This window comes from Bombus pyrosoma, linkage group LG13, assembly GCF_014825855.1.
Source record: "Bombus pyrosoma isolate SC7728 linkage group LG13, ASM1482585v1, whole genome shotgun sequence".
Classification (NCBI taxonomy): domain Eukaryota; kingdom Metazoa; phylum Arthropoda; class Insecta; order Hymenoptera; family Apidae; genus Bombus; species Bombus pyrosoma.
The window spans coordinates 8,551,696-8,567,757 of NC_057782.1; the positions used below are offsets into that span (position 1 = coordinate 8,551,696).

Genomic DNA, 16,062 nt, shown 5'->3' on the forward strand with positions numbered 1-16,062 from the left:
GAATACCAGTTTGATCTTCAGGAGAGGACCTCCAGCATCTTACGTCAATGTTTCACAAACAAAAAATGTTGGGAAACACTGTCATACAGCCTTGTATAGGCGACTTGTATAGGTAGGAAAAGAAATTTGAGGTAAGCAAAAATTTGGTAAAATTAAATCTTATTATAATATAAAAACAATTGGCATCGCCATTGCGGGTCACATATTATCAGCAATAATATAATATCTTAATATACACAAAATAATCGCAATTTTCAGTCATCAATATTTATTCCCACCGACTCTTTCTCACTCTCTTCCTTTCTCCTCCGATATTCGTACTTTGTATATCCTGAGTTTTCGACTGTTCCGTATTTGGTTTCGGAGGTACAGGTGGCGGTGGGGGCATTATCACCGAAGGCCGCGTAATAGTTTGTTCCCACGTATGATCCGACGATGCCCGGAACTAAAAATCAATTAAATTCCCACATATCACATATATCATTCCAAATCCTACACATTATAGCGGTGTTCGTTTAAATTCTAAGAAAGTCGTTTCGTCTAAATTTAAATGATTCAACCTCATCGCTTCTAACTACTCACAAAGAACACTACACGATCGATGATGTGTTGTTATTTATATGACCGTAACGAAACAGAACTTACCTGAGAATTGTACTGACTACGGAAAGCAGCTTTCATGGCCGATAACCGATCGCTACCTGGTCCATGTCTTTCTAATTTTTTAACAACTTCGCTTATGTCCTTAGATCCTTGCGACGAGGAACCACAACTCTAAACAATAATTTGAACAAATTTGGAACGTTATATCAAGATCTGAAAAATGGAACTGGAGGAATTTTAACGAATAAATACCGAAGTTGAAGATGTTTCCGGTCTTCCCCTAAACCCAAGTCCGGCCCCTCCGACGTTCAAACTCTTCCCTTTCCCACCTTTGAACCTTGACTTGCGGAACCAAGCGCTTTGCATCGCTAAATCCATGAGACTCTTTGGTACTTCCTGATTTGCACCCTCCAAATTTCGAACTAGATGACCTGCGAATTCTTTGTCTTTTTCTGTTACAAGGGTATACGCTGTTCCTTTTTCACCCGCTCGACCAGTTCTACCTATCCTATGTGTATGAGTATCTATGTCTCGTGCGACGTCGTAATTAACAACGGTTCTGATATGTGGAATGTCCAAACCTCGAGCTACGGGAAAATTCAAAAGGAGTTTCAGGAAATCGTTACAAGTAAGATTAATCGTTCCAGCCGATTTAAGGCAAGAAGATAATTACCAGCAACGTCAGTAGCGACCAGTGTAGTAACTTCCTTCTTTTTAAAAGCCGTTATTACTTTGTTCCTTTCGATTTGGTCCATATCACCATGCAACAGCATAACGTCAAATTCTTTCAACTTCAGATTGTTCGCAAGTTCCTCCGCATTGAGCTACGGTAATATAATGCCATACAGTTGGAAAAATTCACTATATATAATTTGTATCTGTTGAGTAACTTGCGAATATTTATGCAATATAGATAATTTCATAGTTTCATGGACATAGTTAGATATACCCATTGTAGCTTTTTCTCGCTGTACATTTTATACATTTTCACAGTTCTAAATTAAATTTGAATTGAAGTTTCTCACAAATGCATAAACATCGGCAATGTACTAGCGAACCGAACACGATCATAATCGCCAACCTTTTTAGTTACGAAAATCAACAGACTGCCAGAGCTCAAGAATTCAACTAGATTCTGCAACAACCAAGTCCATTTGCCGGTAGGATTATTATTGAACACTATCACGTGTTGCGTGACGTCAGCATTCGCCTCACCGACGTCCCCTTGTACTATCCTAACCGGATCCGTCAGAACGTCCCTCGCAAGCTTTTCTACCCTCTTTTTGAAAGTTGCGCTAAACAACAAGGTTTGCCTGTCTGGCCTTACGTGGTTACATATTGAACGCACTTGTGGCTCTGGAATCAAACAGAGCGGTAACAAGCAAAATAAAAATATTATTAATAGGTCTTAAAGTTTCTCAACAACCGCGTCGACGACGCAACCGATCGACGAAGAAAACTTGTTTTTCTCCCCTGTTCCAAGATTATAAAATTGTATTGCAAACGGTGCGCTTACCGAAACCCATATCGAACATTCTATCAGCTTCGTCCAATACTAGAAATGTTACTCTGGTTAAATTCGTTGCTTTCATTTTAACTAAATCTATCATTCTACCCGGCGTTGCGACTACTATTTCCGCACCCCCTTCCAATGCTTTACTTTGCTCCCATTTGCTGCCACCGCCGTAACAGCAGCACACTTGAATATTATACACTTTCCCGAACTTCCTTGCTTCTTGGTAAATCTAGGAATACAACAACGAACCGAATAAACTTGCGCCTAAAACTATCCCTATATACATATTAGCTTGATTGGAGAGCGCTGTCGTTTTTGTTTTTTGGAAAGAAACGAATGAATTAAAATATTCTTTCAGTGCTCCTATAGCATTGAATTGATGAAAAATTATAAGATCACGAAACTTTCTACTTGCAACTTGCCAATTTTGCTAATGCTATTAGTTGATGAGTTATTGCATAAGTGGGTCAATATAATTTTTCCAAAAATATTAACCATTTTTTAATGGTCTATGTTTTGATAGTTATAATATACATAACGCTTTAACTATCTGAAAACCTCGAAATAAAATACTAACTACGAGCAAAATCTGACGACAGAACTTCCGATCAATTTAGTATAATAATAGCTTAGGCTACGTTAACGTAACAAGTACCTGTTGTGACAATTCTCTCGTAGGAGCAAGAATTAAACCGATGGGTCCGTCGCCTGCCTTCAATTCTCTTTGATCCATTATATGAACTAACATTGGCCAAATGAAAGCTGCTGTTTTACCGCTACCGGTTTTCGCTATACCTATTATATCTCTGCCGCTCAATGCGGCCGGAACTGCTTGAGCTTGGATAGGGGTAGGTTGAGTGTATTCGTTTTTTCTAATAGCTTTTATTAACGCATCATCGAAACCAAAATGACCGAAACTGGTAACCGGATTCGGCGGAGACGGACCAGATACCTTTATTCCCAAAGTTTTCTTCAAATCGTCGATTTGTTGTTTACTTAAATTAGCGATCTCATCGTGAACGTTATAAAAATTTTTCTCGAAAGATTCGTATTTTATCTCGCTGTGATCAACAGGAGGTAAAGGATCGATATCTTTCTTTTTTGGAGGCGCGATCGGATTCCCGTCTTCATCGTAGTCGATTTCTTGGTCAGATTCCTCTTGTTGCAAACCCGCAGTTGGATTTTCTTCCATATACCTTGTCAATGGAATAACCCGATATTTCTTCATCTTTTTTTTTTTTTTTTAACAAATACAGCAATGGCTAATTAACTGCAGTTGCCAGTATTTGACTATAAAAGCTCAATCTGAACTACGACTGCTAATAGGTTAGGTCACAAGTTCTCAAAATATGGGTCGTGAACCACTGGTAGCTCATGAGCAGATTTTGGTTGAATCGCAAGTGGATCGCGAGAAGTTAAATTTTCAAAAATGGATCTCGACTCAATATTATAATATCTGCTCGCAATCAATAGCTTCGACTCAATGAATTCAAACTACAGTTAAATAGACAATACTGCATCTTCTCTTTGCTCACTGAAAAAATCAACAAAACCCTTACCTGTAGTAACTTTCCTCGTCGTCCTCGCCATCGATATCCGCCCTAAATCCCTTGGATTTTTCTTCTTTGCGCTCGTCCTCCGCCAGTTGTGCTTCATAATTGTTTCTCTTAACCTCTGCGTCTATACCAGCCATAAATGCATCTAGTGGATCTTCCTCGCTATCGCTATCTTCTTTCGAAGTCGATTTTTTCATCCAATCATAAGTGGGAGATCCAGGTGCCGGAATATATTCCAAGGAAAATGGCGGAGGATCATCATCATCCTCAAAGTATCTAATTGTAGCATTTAACATTTAAAATTGTTGTTACTTTTGGTCTCTTATAACTTCTTAAAGCGTATACTTACTCCTCCTCAGTTTTGCTACGCTTTTTTGGCATTCCCCAACATGCAGATAAGGCATTTTCGGTGATAGAATTCATAGTGTGATAGCCTTGCTTGCTTAGAGTAGAATTTGGTGGAGGTGGTGGTATGTTAGAGCCACTTCTTTTTGTGCCAGTCATTTGAAAGCCAGCAAATCCAAAGCCTTTTGGCTTATTACCACCACCACGGTGATAACTCATATTTATCTTGTTATTTTCTACAATGTGAATATATTAACAGTCATTTACGTATCCCAAAATAGCTGGGAACTCAAGCAAATCATGTATTTTTAATTTGTTTCTGCTTGCCCTACTTTTAGATACGATCACTTTACAATATCAAGAGAATACATTGTTAATAGACTTTGGATCAAGACACAAACATACATGACAGAAAGCCAAATTCATGACCTATTATTTTTCATTTATATTTATTCTAGTAGCAAGTATGGTAGACGAAACGAAAAAATCTATGGATTAATATCGATACAGTATTATTTTAAAGCTATTCAAATTTGCTTTCTAACGGTATATATTTATTGTTTTCATTTCAACGGGAGGAAAGAGGTTAGAACACCTTTATAACCCACTAATATAACGGGAAACGTTGAAATACATATTTTTTATTTGCGAACACTAAATATTTGCACGATATTTTAAGAAAATGATGAGAAATGGATCTAACTTACATGAATACTCTTCAAGAACTTACTTCACATCTAAGAAAATGCGACTCTAAATACTCCAATATCGAACGATAAAGCAAGTACATACAGAGAGTGCTCACGCCTGCAGTTCCAGTTATTTCACACTACAGATGCTGTACCATGCGGCCAAATGCTGAAGATGATCCACGTTAGCATATACAAGAACCTATAAAATTAAGGATCTGTTTGCTTGCATACACACTAGCATAGACAGGAATCTTGCAAACGAGGGAACACCACTCTCGATCAACCGTATATTGTAAAACCAGTAACGTGCCTTAAAAAATAAATTAATTTATTAAAAATATTTTACAATAATCAAAAATATTCATGCCGGTAAAATCGACATGTCGAGTGCCAAGAGTTGATGTTAAATCTAAATAATGTCTGGAAAATATATTACAATTATTATTACATCGTTTCTTTTCTTCTCTAAAGTCATATAATAAATATTAATTATTCTTACTCTTTTCTATTTCAGACAACTACAAAAACATTTCTGTAGAACCGTACAATTAAATAGGTTCTTGTCTATGCTAGCCAAACAGGACAGACCCCTAACTTCATAGGTTCTTGTATATGCTAGTGTGGATCACCTTTCAGTATCGGTCGCATGGTGCAGCACTAGTCCGGGAACAACCAGGACCATAAGCGTGAGCACTTTCATTTCTCCTTCGTGCATACATATTATAACAACTCAGACGGTGCTGCTCCCATGTGGTGCATCGATATCCTGCGTTGAGTCCTTGAGCGAATGGCATTGTTTCCAGAAGAATGACTCAAAAAGGATATGATCTCTGTTATGAATAATTTAATCTGTAACTGATACATTTTCTCAAAACAACAACTTCGATAATATTATCTTAAAAATTTTATGCAAAGTATAATATTATGGTTAGAGAAAAGATGATGTATATTAGATACAATTTGTTCACCCCTATTCGCATATTTTATTGAGCAATATTACACAACTTTGAACATTATAACGTAATTGCAATTAGATTTCGTTAGAAATGCTTGTTAGAAATTGATCGTGAGCTTATCGCGATCTATCGATAATTATATCATTTTATAAAGCTAAATTCAGGAAGTTTTGTAAATAAATAAATTAGCGGCTGAGAAATATAATCAAAAGAAAATCAATTTTCCGAATGCTGATTAAAAATGCGACTGCAGGAACACGATAGAATGGGTTTTTTAAAAGCATGCTTATTGTCATGAAAATGTTGATTAAAAGATTCTCTTCATTCATACTCTGACGGCTGAGTGACATAAATAGTTCTATTACAGCTGAATCGATCGAATATCCGAGCCTGCGTGTTAACGGAGGCGCCATGCGACTTCTCCGTAGATTTCAGCGTCCGTCGTGAGATCGTGTTCGTCGCAGTTGAGATTCTGTCACAACGAGTCAAGCATCGAAAAATTCCGCATACGAACATAGTCAATTCCACGTAAGTACAGAAACCATTTATGAAGCCTATGATTTAGCGTAATGGCAATGCGTTTGCTAAACAAACATTTGCTTTCAAGTACTTCTTATCAGTATGATACATATACAGATACTGTATGATGTTGTAATAGGAATCTGTTTAAAAGAAATCAGAATGCCATCGGTTCGCCGAATGATCCTCGGGCACGTTATGTCCGGCCTGTGTTCCAAAATGAATCGCACGAAAAAGCTGCAAGGTGATTTACTTGAAACTCCAATGAAAAGATGTCTTTCCACGTTCGATATTACGTTGCTTGGTAAGTATGCTTTTTCTGCTATTTTAGTCGTAAGAACATGCACGACCACCTCGCGCGATATCACGTACTCGTGGGCGATAAAGTAGTTTCAAAACCGGAAAAATGTTAATTGCATACGCGCGATATAGCGTTGCAACCCGACGAGACGTTTATGCCTGATATTGCCAGAATGAACAATTCTCGCGCAACTTTATGGTCTCTTTGTGTTCATGTTTACGTACGTAAATATGTGAATTTATTTTTCAGGTGTTGGTCATATGGTTGGCGCTGGTATCTATGTTTTGACAGGAACGGTGGCTCATGACACAGCCGGTCCAGGTGTAATCTTGAGCTTCCTGCTCGCTGGCATAGCTTCTTTGTTAGCTGCGTTATGTTACGCTGAATTCGGTGCAAGAATTCCAAAAGCTGGCAGCGCGTACGTTTACACCTACATCTCCGTCGGCGAATTCTGGGCTTTCGTAATTGGATGGAACATCATATTAGAGCATATGATCGGTAAAGTTATTTGTTCTCGATTACGGTCTATTCTGTCTCATAAATTTCACGGAACTTTTATGCTCGGGAATAGGTGCGGCGTCCGTGGCCAGGGCATGGAGCGGATACGTTGATTCTCTAGCAGGAGGAGCAATCAGCAATTACACCCGCCGAATAATGCACGGGTACACAATGGGAGAGCCACTTGGAACTATACCAGATTTTTTAGCCGCTGGACTATGCCTAGCTTACGCGATGTTGTTAGCATTGGGCGTTAAATGTTCGGCAACGGTTAATTCTTTGCTCACTATCATAAATTTAGGCGTGATGGGGTTGGTAATCGGTCTGGGGATATATTATGCGAAATTTTCTAATTGGAGCTGTGAGAATGGAGGATTCTTGCCGTACGGATTCAGCGGTGTATTAGCAGGTATTTTTGAACCTATACATGGAGGGAAAATCGTATAGTACTAGCCATTCTATATCTTCTTTACTACGATGTGGATTGGTAAAATTTAAATATTTAAACAATTATTTGTAGTATAAATGAAACTTCATAAAAGAAGGAAGCAACTAATATCATTCAATATTAATATTTATCTTTGCTCTGTACTGGGTAACTTTCCTTCATACATGTTCATTTCCAATAAATTCTATTCTTCTATTCTAATACGTTTCCTGTACACGAACAGGTGCCGCAACATGTTTCTACGCTTTCGTTGGCTTCGATTCTATAGCTACCTCTGGCGAAGAAGCACGCGATCCTGGGTACAGTATACCACGAGCAACGCTATTTTCCATGGCAATCGTAACCATCGGGTACGTGATGGTCGGCGCCGCTTTAACTTTAGTCGTGCCGTATTGGAACATCAATCCAACAGCAGCGCTTCCCGAGGCTTTCTCATCGAGAGGAATACCATGGGCGAAATACGCGATAAGGTGAGAAAATCGTCGAACGATTCTTACCTAAAATTCGAAACAAGGAACACCTTTGTTGGAAAAATTTCTCCGTGTACAATTTTCACGCGCAACAGTGTTGGGGCTTTATGCGGAATGACGACGACTCTCTTCGGATCCCTGTTTTCATTGCCACGGACAATGTATGCCATGGCGAACGATGGTCTACTCTTTGGCTTTCTGGGTCACGTTAGCGAGCGCACTCAAGTTCCGGTTCTCAACTTGGCTATCAGCGGCTCTGTCAGTGCCTTAATCGCCTTGCTCTTCGACCTTCAACATCTAGTTGAATTTATGTCTATCGGTACTTTCTTGGCCTATACCATCGTTTCAGCGAGCGTAATTATCTTGAGATATCGTCCTGAGAAAGTTACGCCGCCGCCATCGAACGCTGGTACACCGAGCAGTTTGACATCGCCTCCTACCGAGGGTGCGGATTCCAACAGCGATTGTAACAGCGTCACGTCCGCCGAATCCGAGGTAAAGAAAGAAGGGAGAAGGAACCGAGCATTTATAACTGTTCTAACTAGACTGTGCAAATTCATGTTTTTACGGACTAAAAGAGTACAAAGAAAATCTAGCCTTCCTATCTATCCTCTTCTTTATAATTTTTACGTTCGTTATAGCTCTTAGATCTGAGCGAGGGCACTGGCAAACTTACGTCACGTTACGTTTGGCTGGTGAATTTCTTGGGCAACTGCAAGCCTGGAGATGCGGTCACTGGTTCCGTAATGATTTATACGGCAGGTTGCATTTCTTTATGTTATCTGTTAATACTGATATCTCAAACGTATTTTGCACCAGACTGGTGGGACTACTTCGTTCTGACAAACGTTGTTACATTATTGATTGGCAGTAAGTTTGAAAAATTTCATTCCATGTCACGCATTTATTCTCTAACTAATCGAGCATAATCGTAGGTCTTATCGTTATCTCTGCGCACCAACAAAGTCCACCTACTGGTAAATTCCGCGTACCTATGGTACCTATAGTACCAGCTCTGAGTATCTTATTCAACGTTGGGCTAATGTTTCATTTGTCGCTTTTAACGTGGCTACGATTTCTTGTGTGGATGATAGTCGGTAGGTTGATATGTCAAAGTTGCATACAAGTCAATAGTATCGTCAATACTGTTTCGCAATGATATCGCACGCTCGTTGTACCTTTGTTGCAGGAATGTTAATATACTTCCTGTATGGGATTCACTACAGTAAAGAAGCGGCGGGTCCAAATTCGTATTCGATCTTAATGGCGACTTCGGAAGCTGGTCGGGGTGCGAAATGGGGAGCAACGTTACGGGTTAATCAGAAAAGCGATAAAGTTCCGATCTTAAACGAGGAAGATTTCGTACATTAGAAGCATAGATTTCGCCAGAACTGTGTAAAAATTATGCCAATCAACGCTGAATGTAAGTAAATTATAATACGTAGGGAATTGGAAAAATGTTACAGAATCTGACCATTGTTTTCTTACATATACCTCAATTTGAATTAGAGATTAGAGTGTCTGAGGGATCTTTGTACATACCGATGTTATGTAAAATGCTAAGCCGAATTGTATCCCTTTCAAGTCACTTTGTCTTTAAGAATTAAGCAACTGGATGCTGGAAGGATTTCAATGTAGGCAAGACTGTGCTTTTTTAGTAATTTATCTCGATTAACTTCGTCGATCGATTATGTCGTACCTTATTTGTATACCGCAATTTAGTTGAAAGTATTTCAATCCTTATATTTTATTATATTTAATTATACTTTATCGCGCACAAGTTTATGGTATATACAGTACTTTTATATTTTACAGATATATATTAATTCTCGTTGCGCATACAAAATTTCATCGTATGCTCATTGTACATTAAAACGTTTAGTTGCGTATTTGTACGGATGCACAAAGAACAAAGTGTATCTAACGATATAGTACAATAGTAAAATTCAGTCGACTCTAAAGGAAGAGAAGGTATCGTATTCTTAGTACAAATTTGATTTCTAGAAACCCATCGTCTGGTCCAGAAGAATAATAAAATATTCGGAACATTTATAAATTTGATGTTGCAATAAAAAAAAAACACAAAAAAAAGTTAAGATGTGCAGAGAGAGGGAGAATGTATTTTTGGAGACCAGATTTTGGAAAGGCATGCAGAACAATTGTCTATTTGAGCAAATTTGAATGTTCTGCTGCAAGGATCGAAACATGGTGCCTTGGGAACGGATAGACTAATTATACAGTAAGATATACGAATCTAAAAAAGCATGACAATAGATTCAGCTATTATATGGCGGGCATTAATTTTAAGATTATCTGTACACGGATTTGCTAAGCTCGTGGATTGCTCTATTGAATTTTGAAACTGCTCCTCTGAGAAAATAGGAAATATGACTACTTATCATTCCCTTTTCTCTTTGTAGTCTTCATTTATAATTTCGCCCGTTTTATGAGATTAAATCGATGTGTTCTACTTGTTCCACCTGTTCCATAACATAAAACGTCTCTAGGGTTGACCGTTCCTAGTCCACCAATTTATTCACGACCTCTTACGTTCGAAAGTATTTAATGCATGTTTGACGTAAAACAAACGTCGATTAATACGGTATCTTGAATTATTTCCTTCCGTATAATTTAAATAACTAATGGCGTATGTTATTTTGACAGTCCTCCGCTCAGCAGATCCAGCAAGGATCGACTACCATAGCAGATAATATAATCGATGTTACATAAGAAAGTATATACTATTGATATCTTAAAAATTACTACCGTCAAAGTGACGTAGATGTTATATAGATGAAAAATATCCTAGCAAATACTATAATATCACGTCTTAAATAAGATTTAAGGTGAACGTTTATTTACGAAGAATACATCGCTTCAGGATTACGCGAGTAACTTGCAAGGAATGCAAGTATTTGCAGACGCTTAGAAATGTTTCAAATAAGCCAAGTTATTTAAGCCAAGTTATTATACAAGAAAGTAAATATGTAGTAGGATTCATCCTTAGAATATTACGATGCAGCAAACTTTTACATGATATTTGAAACATTTCTTTCTGCCTTGAATATCTATGAAGATTTTCGAAAACGATTCACCTTTAAAGTAGAGAGCATACATATAAAGAAAAGAATATTCAATTGAAATGTTACATAGAAATTTTCTGCGAGATGAAATCCCAATATTGTACCGCAAATTGCAAGGGCGATTACAATGTACGCGCAATTATCGACGCATACTGTACAGCAAACTAATTATCGGTGATTGCGTGAACACACACAAAAACAACAGCCACTAGGAAGAGATTGTGAAAATATATGTGGAATTAAAATCTAGTTAACCGTACAACCATACTGCACACTATACGTGGTTATCAAGTTCGTGTAACGGTGCATAAGAATGGTACCAAAAATTATTGTCAGTGTTCTGTACTATATTTGTCTTCTAATATAAAATATTTGTCATCGAAAAGTCAGAATTTCTCCAATGGCAATTAATTCTTTAAACTTCATTTTACACCACCAGCGTATCATTTCAAAGTACACGAACACAAAATGAACCATATGTTTATTCTTCGAGCGATATCTTTGACAACATTTCCTAGAAATAGGCGATTTTAAAGTACTCCAAATTTGATGTATCGACGTTTGATTAAACCTCCATGAGCCATTAATAATGCAGCCTGGCAGAGATTTACGAGCAAACATGGAAGTATTAACCTATATAAAAAGGTGAACCTTACACTTGAAAGCTTTAGAAGGAATTTTGAAGTCAAAGTAGAAACGTGCAACATGTTTATCAAGTTGATTCTGATCGCCACGTTCGTTAACTTCGTTTGTGTGCGGAGTATCGAAAATGAAGTTCAACATTTATCGTTGTTCGTTGAGTCTCATCCCGGCACCATTATGGATACTGAATCGACTAAAACCGTAAATATCTTGCTATGTTTCTTGTATAATTTTCCCAGAGAAAATTACATTCGGAAAGATCTATTTCTACATACCGTTAACGAACCTCTTCTTAACGGTACAAATTAAAATTAACGCAACGATATAAATCGCAGGGAGATGAACACGTTCTTGAATTGCCTACAACATACACATCCTCGTTAACTGTGCCAATGGTTGCGAATCACGAGTCGATACACTCGGAATCAGCGCATCTCAAGAAAAGAGCAACAAATTTCAAGGAAGACCATCGAACCGATTTACGACCTGGATGTTGTGGATAAGCGAAGTGAACCACCTTTCACCGACCACCGATCCTGTCCCGTAAATATCTGCGTTTAAAAAATATTTACGTGCAAATGTTAGATAGTACTTAAATGCATACTACGAATACCGTTTTATCTCTTCAGTTCCTTTCACGATGTGATAGCAGATAAAATAAAAAAATGGCTATCAAGCCGCAGAAAGATAACTCTTTTTCTATCATCCCTATTTGCACTATCACATTAAATTCTACGCGATGAATTCAAAAAATACGAATATGGTAAAAGCAGAGTAAAGGTAGAATACTTTGTATGGAAAACTTTTATTAACATTATGTACTCGCACATAATAAATTACAAGACCCGTTCGCGAACGGTCGCGATTTTTATCGTTAAGTTATCCAAACCCAATCGAAAATACAGATATGTAGTAAATCAATGCAATATATTGCAACATTACATCGTAATTAAAATCACCAATCTTCATGGAAGGATGAGGACATAAATAGAAAAAGACACAGTTTTATTTTTTTGGCATATCACTAGGTATAAACGACATGCTACAACCAAAATCATCAGTGCTCTATTTAAATAATTGTACAATGAATGCAGTACTTGTTCGATGTTGTTATTGTGCCAATATATCAAATAATGTTATAAAAATTATTCATATAAAGTTAGGTATCAAACCTCCGACAAATACCGCTTATTATTTGTTACATTAAAAAAAATTAAACAAATAAGAACAAGAAACAAAAAATATTGTGAAACTAGAAAACAATTCAGTTCATGTTGCGTTGATCAAATCGAAACACTTGATGGACGTGTAGAAAATCACCCGGACACGCAACCGATACGCGTTCAACATACGCGTATTTACTTTGTACAATTTCTAGAGATGTGCGAGAACCCAAAAATATCGGATCGGGTTGGGTTCTCAAAAGTATCTCGTAATTCGGTACTGTCAGAATTCCTGAGAATTTCGAAATTCTTGAAAATTTAAAAATTATATCGACTGGAATACGAAGTAGAAATAACAACGAAATATATCATAAATATAAAATTTTATTATAGAATATTATAATTTACTATATAATTTTATAATTCTCGAAAATCCTGACTTTCTCAAGAATCCCGAAATTTTCAGGAATCCCGACAACCTCAAATTACGGATACTTTTGAAACGCGACTCTTCTCGACTCGTCCCGAGCATCGATACGTTCGATATGTTCGAGTTTTCGTACACTTCTAACAATTTCGTAATAATTGCAGGTACCGTATTTGCAAACTGCAACACAAATTCAATACTGTTATCTGTTCTGCTTCGAAAGAATAATTTTCCAAGCAGACATAGGTCTTCTTTGTAACAGATCTATTTTCCGTCGACCCCATCTGAGCCAAGCAAGTCCTATGATTAAACACAAGATACTCTCTATGTAATATCCATCAAATTGCATATTACAAGCACCATTGTGCGTGTCCATGCAGAGCTGAAAACAAAAAAATTGTATCTTTCCAAAAGCACCTTTTAAACGATCACCTATAAGCCGAAACAACAGACACCAACCTCCCTTTTCGAAATTGTGCTACAGTCATTTGAGGGATCAGTGCTGCATTGTCGATACGTTAATGGATCGACAAACCAAAGAGCTGCCGTTGCTGGCCAATTAGCTCCGAGATTACTTAATGTATTTAGTAATGTCATGTAAGTACCACCAACAGCTGGATCGCTAATCTTTGCAAAAAATGCCATCGATGCCACGAACATACTACTTGTGAAAACCTGTGACAAGCGAAGATGATATATATGTTTTTATAATCGCTTACCATTATTAATCGAATTATGGTTCGTCTCGTGTCGATATCTCACCTGGTGTATCAAGTATAGAGCAATTAAAACTACAAAGTAATAGGCTGGAACGTGTCCCCCTGTTACGATATATGGCGTCACATATACCAAAACTGCTGCTACTAATCCAAAAGCCAGTCTAGAGGATCAATTACAAATATTTATTATATGCCTATTTGGAATATTCTACTTTATACATTTGTCTTCTAATCACCTATAAGGCATTGCCATTATGTATACATCCATGGGTCTTGGACCTACTGTATACTTTGATATTGCTAATGGTAACAATATTTGTAATGGAATCATAGGCACAGCCATAAGGGCAAACTTTTCTTTCGGTATACCAGCTTCTACTAGCTTCAAACCTGTTACAGCATCACAAGCAGAAAACCCTATCTGCAATTGATGCGGAATTAAATTATTATTAATGATATAAATGTGAATTTTATTATATTTACTGACCTTAGCAGTTAACAAAAATATAATGATTGTTTTTATAGATGGTAATTTGACAATGTTCCAAAGTAATCTGTACGCATGTTTGATATCTGTATTCAATTCTTCGTCTTTGTGCATTTTCTCTGAATCTTCATGTTTAAACAAGGCAAGTAAAGTGGTGATAATTATAAATACCCATCCCCAGAAATAGAGAAAATCTATAAAAATGAATAGTAAATTACAATTGTGCCTATGTCAACTTTTTAAATATTAATGCTAATACTAATTACTTTACCAGGCAGAGTCAAAATGCCTTCATTGGAAGGTATAGATCTTAAATAACTGTTACAAAATTCTGGAGATTCTAATGCCATAAAAAGTACATAACCAATAAAATATCCAGCAGTTTGTCCTACACTGTTGCAAGTTGATGCATATCCGACATTACATCTAAATATACAAAACAGAAATATAGACTTATTGAAGCTACTATTAACTCATATAGTCTCACAATTACAAATTATATCTATACCTTTTTAACATGGTCAGTGCCCATCCATCTACTACAATATCTTGAGTTGCAGCCAAAACATTTAGTACAAAAAATATTACAGTCAACATTTCTATGTTTGGTTTTATTGTTTTACTACCCAACCATTGATTTACATGGCTGGATAATAACAGCATGAAAAATCCCATTAAATATTGAGTTGGAATTAGCCATGTTTTTCTTCTTCCAAATCTTTGTGAAAACACGGAGTCTACTATGGGTGCCCAAAACAGTTTCAAAGAAAAGGGCCATTGCACAAAGCTAAATTCAGCCTGGAGGTACAACAACATTTGTATATTATTTGAAGTAATTACAATATAAATCTAGGAAGTTACCTGCTGACGATATGACACATCTCTGTTCTGAAGTAACATGGGTATAGAACCGCATAACCCCAATGGTATTCCTTGTAACAGATATAAAAATAAAAGAATAGCTATATTCTTTTCATCACCTCGTACATCCGAACGTTCGTGGACATGCTTCGACTCGTGGATCCCATCTTCCACGTTGTCATCCTTATTCATTTTCCTTCTAGTACCCATGAAGAACGATATGAGAGATCAACAACAATCTCATGCACCTTACTTTTTTAATCTCCGCCGTAATCGATGATCTTTTTATGCGAGCGTCGACTCTTTAATTTTTAACGCTTACTTTTAACAACGTTATCAAGCATCCCATGGATTATATGATAATTATCGATATATTGTTCCAAAATGCTCCAACGTAGATCCTCCGATAAAATGACATACAAACATTTCTGAACGGAAGAGCCACTCACACAATAACAAAATGAATTATTTATCTTGTGACAGTTGTATCACTATTGACGTAGTCATTGCCGATATAACCTTAATTTTACATATATAAAACGATATTGCACTTGTACGAGGAATTGACAGACGAGCTTCTAGTAAAAAATAAGTATTCCCAAGTATTTTACATTTATATTACGAACAACAGCAGCTGAATGGTAATGAACTCAAACTGTTTCGCTTTCATCAAAATTGTTCAGCTGAGAGTCATATACAAAAGTTCGTAGCAGCTCGTAAATGCCACGTTGTTTCTCATTAAGGACACGTCAGTTATATTCTGTCTTCTTCAATCT

The 16,062-nt window shown here is 37.0% G+C and overlaps 4 protein-coding genes across 12 annotated transcripts; 2 read left to right on the forward strand and 2 right to left on the reverse strand.

Annotated features, from left to right (window-relative positions):
• Window positions 1–142: 142 nt before the first annotated feature.
• Window positions 143–4,893, reverse strand: LOC122574276 (ATP-dependent RNA helicase DDX42). 2 transcript variants are annotated; one of them, XM_043741672.1, is made up of 10 exons: window positions 4,751–4,893; window positions 4,025–4,256; window positions 3,679–3,951; window positions 2,775–3,315; window positions 2,120–2,348; window positions 1,685–1,959; window positions 1,277–1,427; window positions 856–1,190; window positions 646–774; window positions 143–445 (listed from the first exon to the last, which is right to left on the reverse strand). In XM_043741672.1, the coding sequence occupies exons 2-10, from the start codon at window positions 4,237–4,239 to the stop codon at window positions 269–271; spliced, it is 2,325 nt and encodes a 774-aa protein (XP_043597607.1). In that variant the 5' UTR covers window positions 4,240–4,256; window positions 4,751–4,893; the 3' UTR covers window positions 143–268. The 2 variants fall into 2 exon arrangements, with proteins under 2 accessions (XP_043597607.1, XP_043597608.1); XM_043741673.1 differs by having other exon boundaries at window positions 4,728–4,856.
• Window positions 4,894–6,039: 1,146 nt separating this feature from the next.
• Window positions 6,040–11,372, forward strand: LOC122574278 (cationic amino acid transporter 4). Of its 8 annotated transcripts, XR_006318977.1 has the most exons (11): window positions 6,040–6,196; window positions 6,327–6,491; window positions 6,738–6,986; window positions 7,060–7,395; window positions 7,658–7,904; window positions 8,000–8,399; window positions 8,546–8,774; window positions 8,840–9,001; window positions 9,094–9,327; window positions 9,414–9,538; window positions 9,720–11,372. XR_006318977.1 is itself a non-coding variant. In XM_043741679.1 (9 exons), the coding sequence occupies exons 2-9, from the start codon at window positions 6,350–6,352 to the stop codon at window positions 9,273–9,275; spliced, it is 1,947 nt and encodes a 648-aa protein (XP_043597614.1). In that variant the 5' UTR covers window positions 6,040–6,196; window positions 6,327–6,349; the 3' UTR covers window positions 9,276–11,372. The 8 variants fall into 8 exon arrangements, 2 of the variants coding, with proteins under 2 accessions (XP_043597614.1, XP_043597616.1); XR_006318976.1 differs by having other exon boundaries at window positions 9,094–9,538; XR_006318978.1 differs by having other exon boundaries at window positions 9,094–9,538; window positions 9,909–11,372.
• Window positions 11,373–11,524: 152 nt separating this feature from the next.
• On the forward strand, window positions 11,525–12,315 carry LOC122574282. The gene is made up of 2 exons (XM_043741688.1): window positions 11,525–11,830; window positions 11,965–12,315. Exons 1-2 carry the CDS (start codon window positions 11,693–11,695, stop codon window positions 12,130–12,132), a joined length of 306 nt encoding a protein of 101 aa, XP_043597623.1. The 5' UTR covers window positions 11,525–11,692; the 3' UTR covers window positions 12,133–12,315.
• Window positions 12,316–12,617: 302 nt separating this feature from the next.
• On the reverse strand, window positions 12,618–16,020 carry LOC122574279 (acetyl-coenzyme A transporter 1). Its single transcript, XM_043741682.1, has 8 exons — window positions 15,287–16,020; window positions 14,934–15,223; window positions 14,697–14,851; window positions 14,426–14,619; window positions 14,175–14,359; window positions 13,982–14,099; window positions 13,679–13,894; window positions 12,618–13,601 (listed from the first exon to the last, which is right to left on the reverse strand). Exons 1-8 carry the CDS (start codon window positions 15,494–15,496, stop codon window positions 13,422–13,424), a joined length of 1,548 nt encoding a protein of 515 aa, XP_043597617.1. The 5' UTR covers window positions 15,497–16,020; the 3' UTR covers window positions 12,618–13,421.
• Between the last annotated feature and the right edge of the window lie 42 nt (window positions 16,021–16,062).

What these genes read in the sequence shown, in the direction of transcription:
- LOC122574276 (XM_043741672.1), bottom strand. Translation starts at nt 4,239, where the DNA reads ATGAGTTATCACCGTGGTGGTGGTAATAAGCCAAAAGGCTTTGGATTT. An exon ending in GACGAGGAAAGTTACTACAG is followed by an intron (nt 3,316 to 3,678) that starts GTAAGGGTTTTG and finishes TCCATTGACAAG; the next exon opens with GTATATGGAAGAAAATCCAA. An exon ending in GTAGTCAGTACAATTCTCAG is followed by an intron (nt 446 to 645) that starts GTAAGTTCTGTT and finishes ATTGATTTTTAG; the next exon opens with TTCCGGGCATCGTCGGATCA.
- LOC122574282 (XM_043741688.1), top strand. Translation starts at nt 11,693, where the DNA reads ATGTTTATCAAGTTGATTCTGATCGCCACGTTCGTTAACTTCGTTTGT. An exon ending in ATACTGAATCGACTAAAACC is followed by an intron (nt 11,831 to 11,964) that starts GTAAATATCTTG and finishes TATAAATCGCAG; the next exon opens with GGAGATGAACACGTTCTTGA.
- LOC122574279 (XM_043741682.1), bottom strand. Translation starts at nt 15,496, where the DNA reads ATGGGTACTAGAAGGAAAATGAATAAGGATGACAACGTGGAAGATGGG. An exon ending in AGGCATTTTGACTCTGCCTG is followed by an intron (nt 14,620 to 14,696) that starts GTAAAGTAATTA and finishes TCATTTTTATAG; the next exon opens with ATTTTCTCTATTTCTGGGGA. An exon ending in ATAATGGCAATGCCTTATAG is followed by an intron (nt 14,100 to 14,174) that starts GTGATTAGAAGA and finishes TTGATCCTCTAG; the next exon opens with ACTGGCTTTTGGATTAGTAG.
- LOC122574278 (XM_043741679.1), top strand. Translation starts at nt 6,350, where the DNA reads ATGCCATCGGTTCGCCGAATGATCCTCGGGCACGTTATGTCCGGCCTG. An exon ending in ATTCAGCGGTGTATTAGCAG is followed by an intron (nt 7,396 to 7,657) that starts GTATTTTTGAAC and finishes GTACACGAACAG; the next exon opens with GTGCCGCAACATGTTTCTAC. An exon ending in TCACGTCCGCCGAATCCGAG is followed by an intron (nt 8,400 to 8,545) that starts GTAAAGAAAGAA and finishes CGTTCGTTATAG; the next exon opens with CTCTTAGATCTGAGCGAGGG.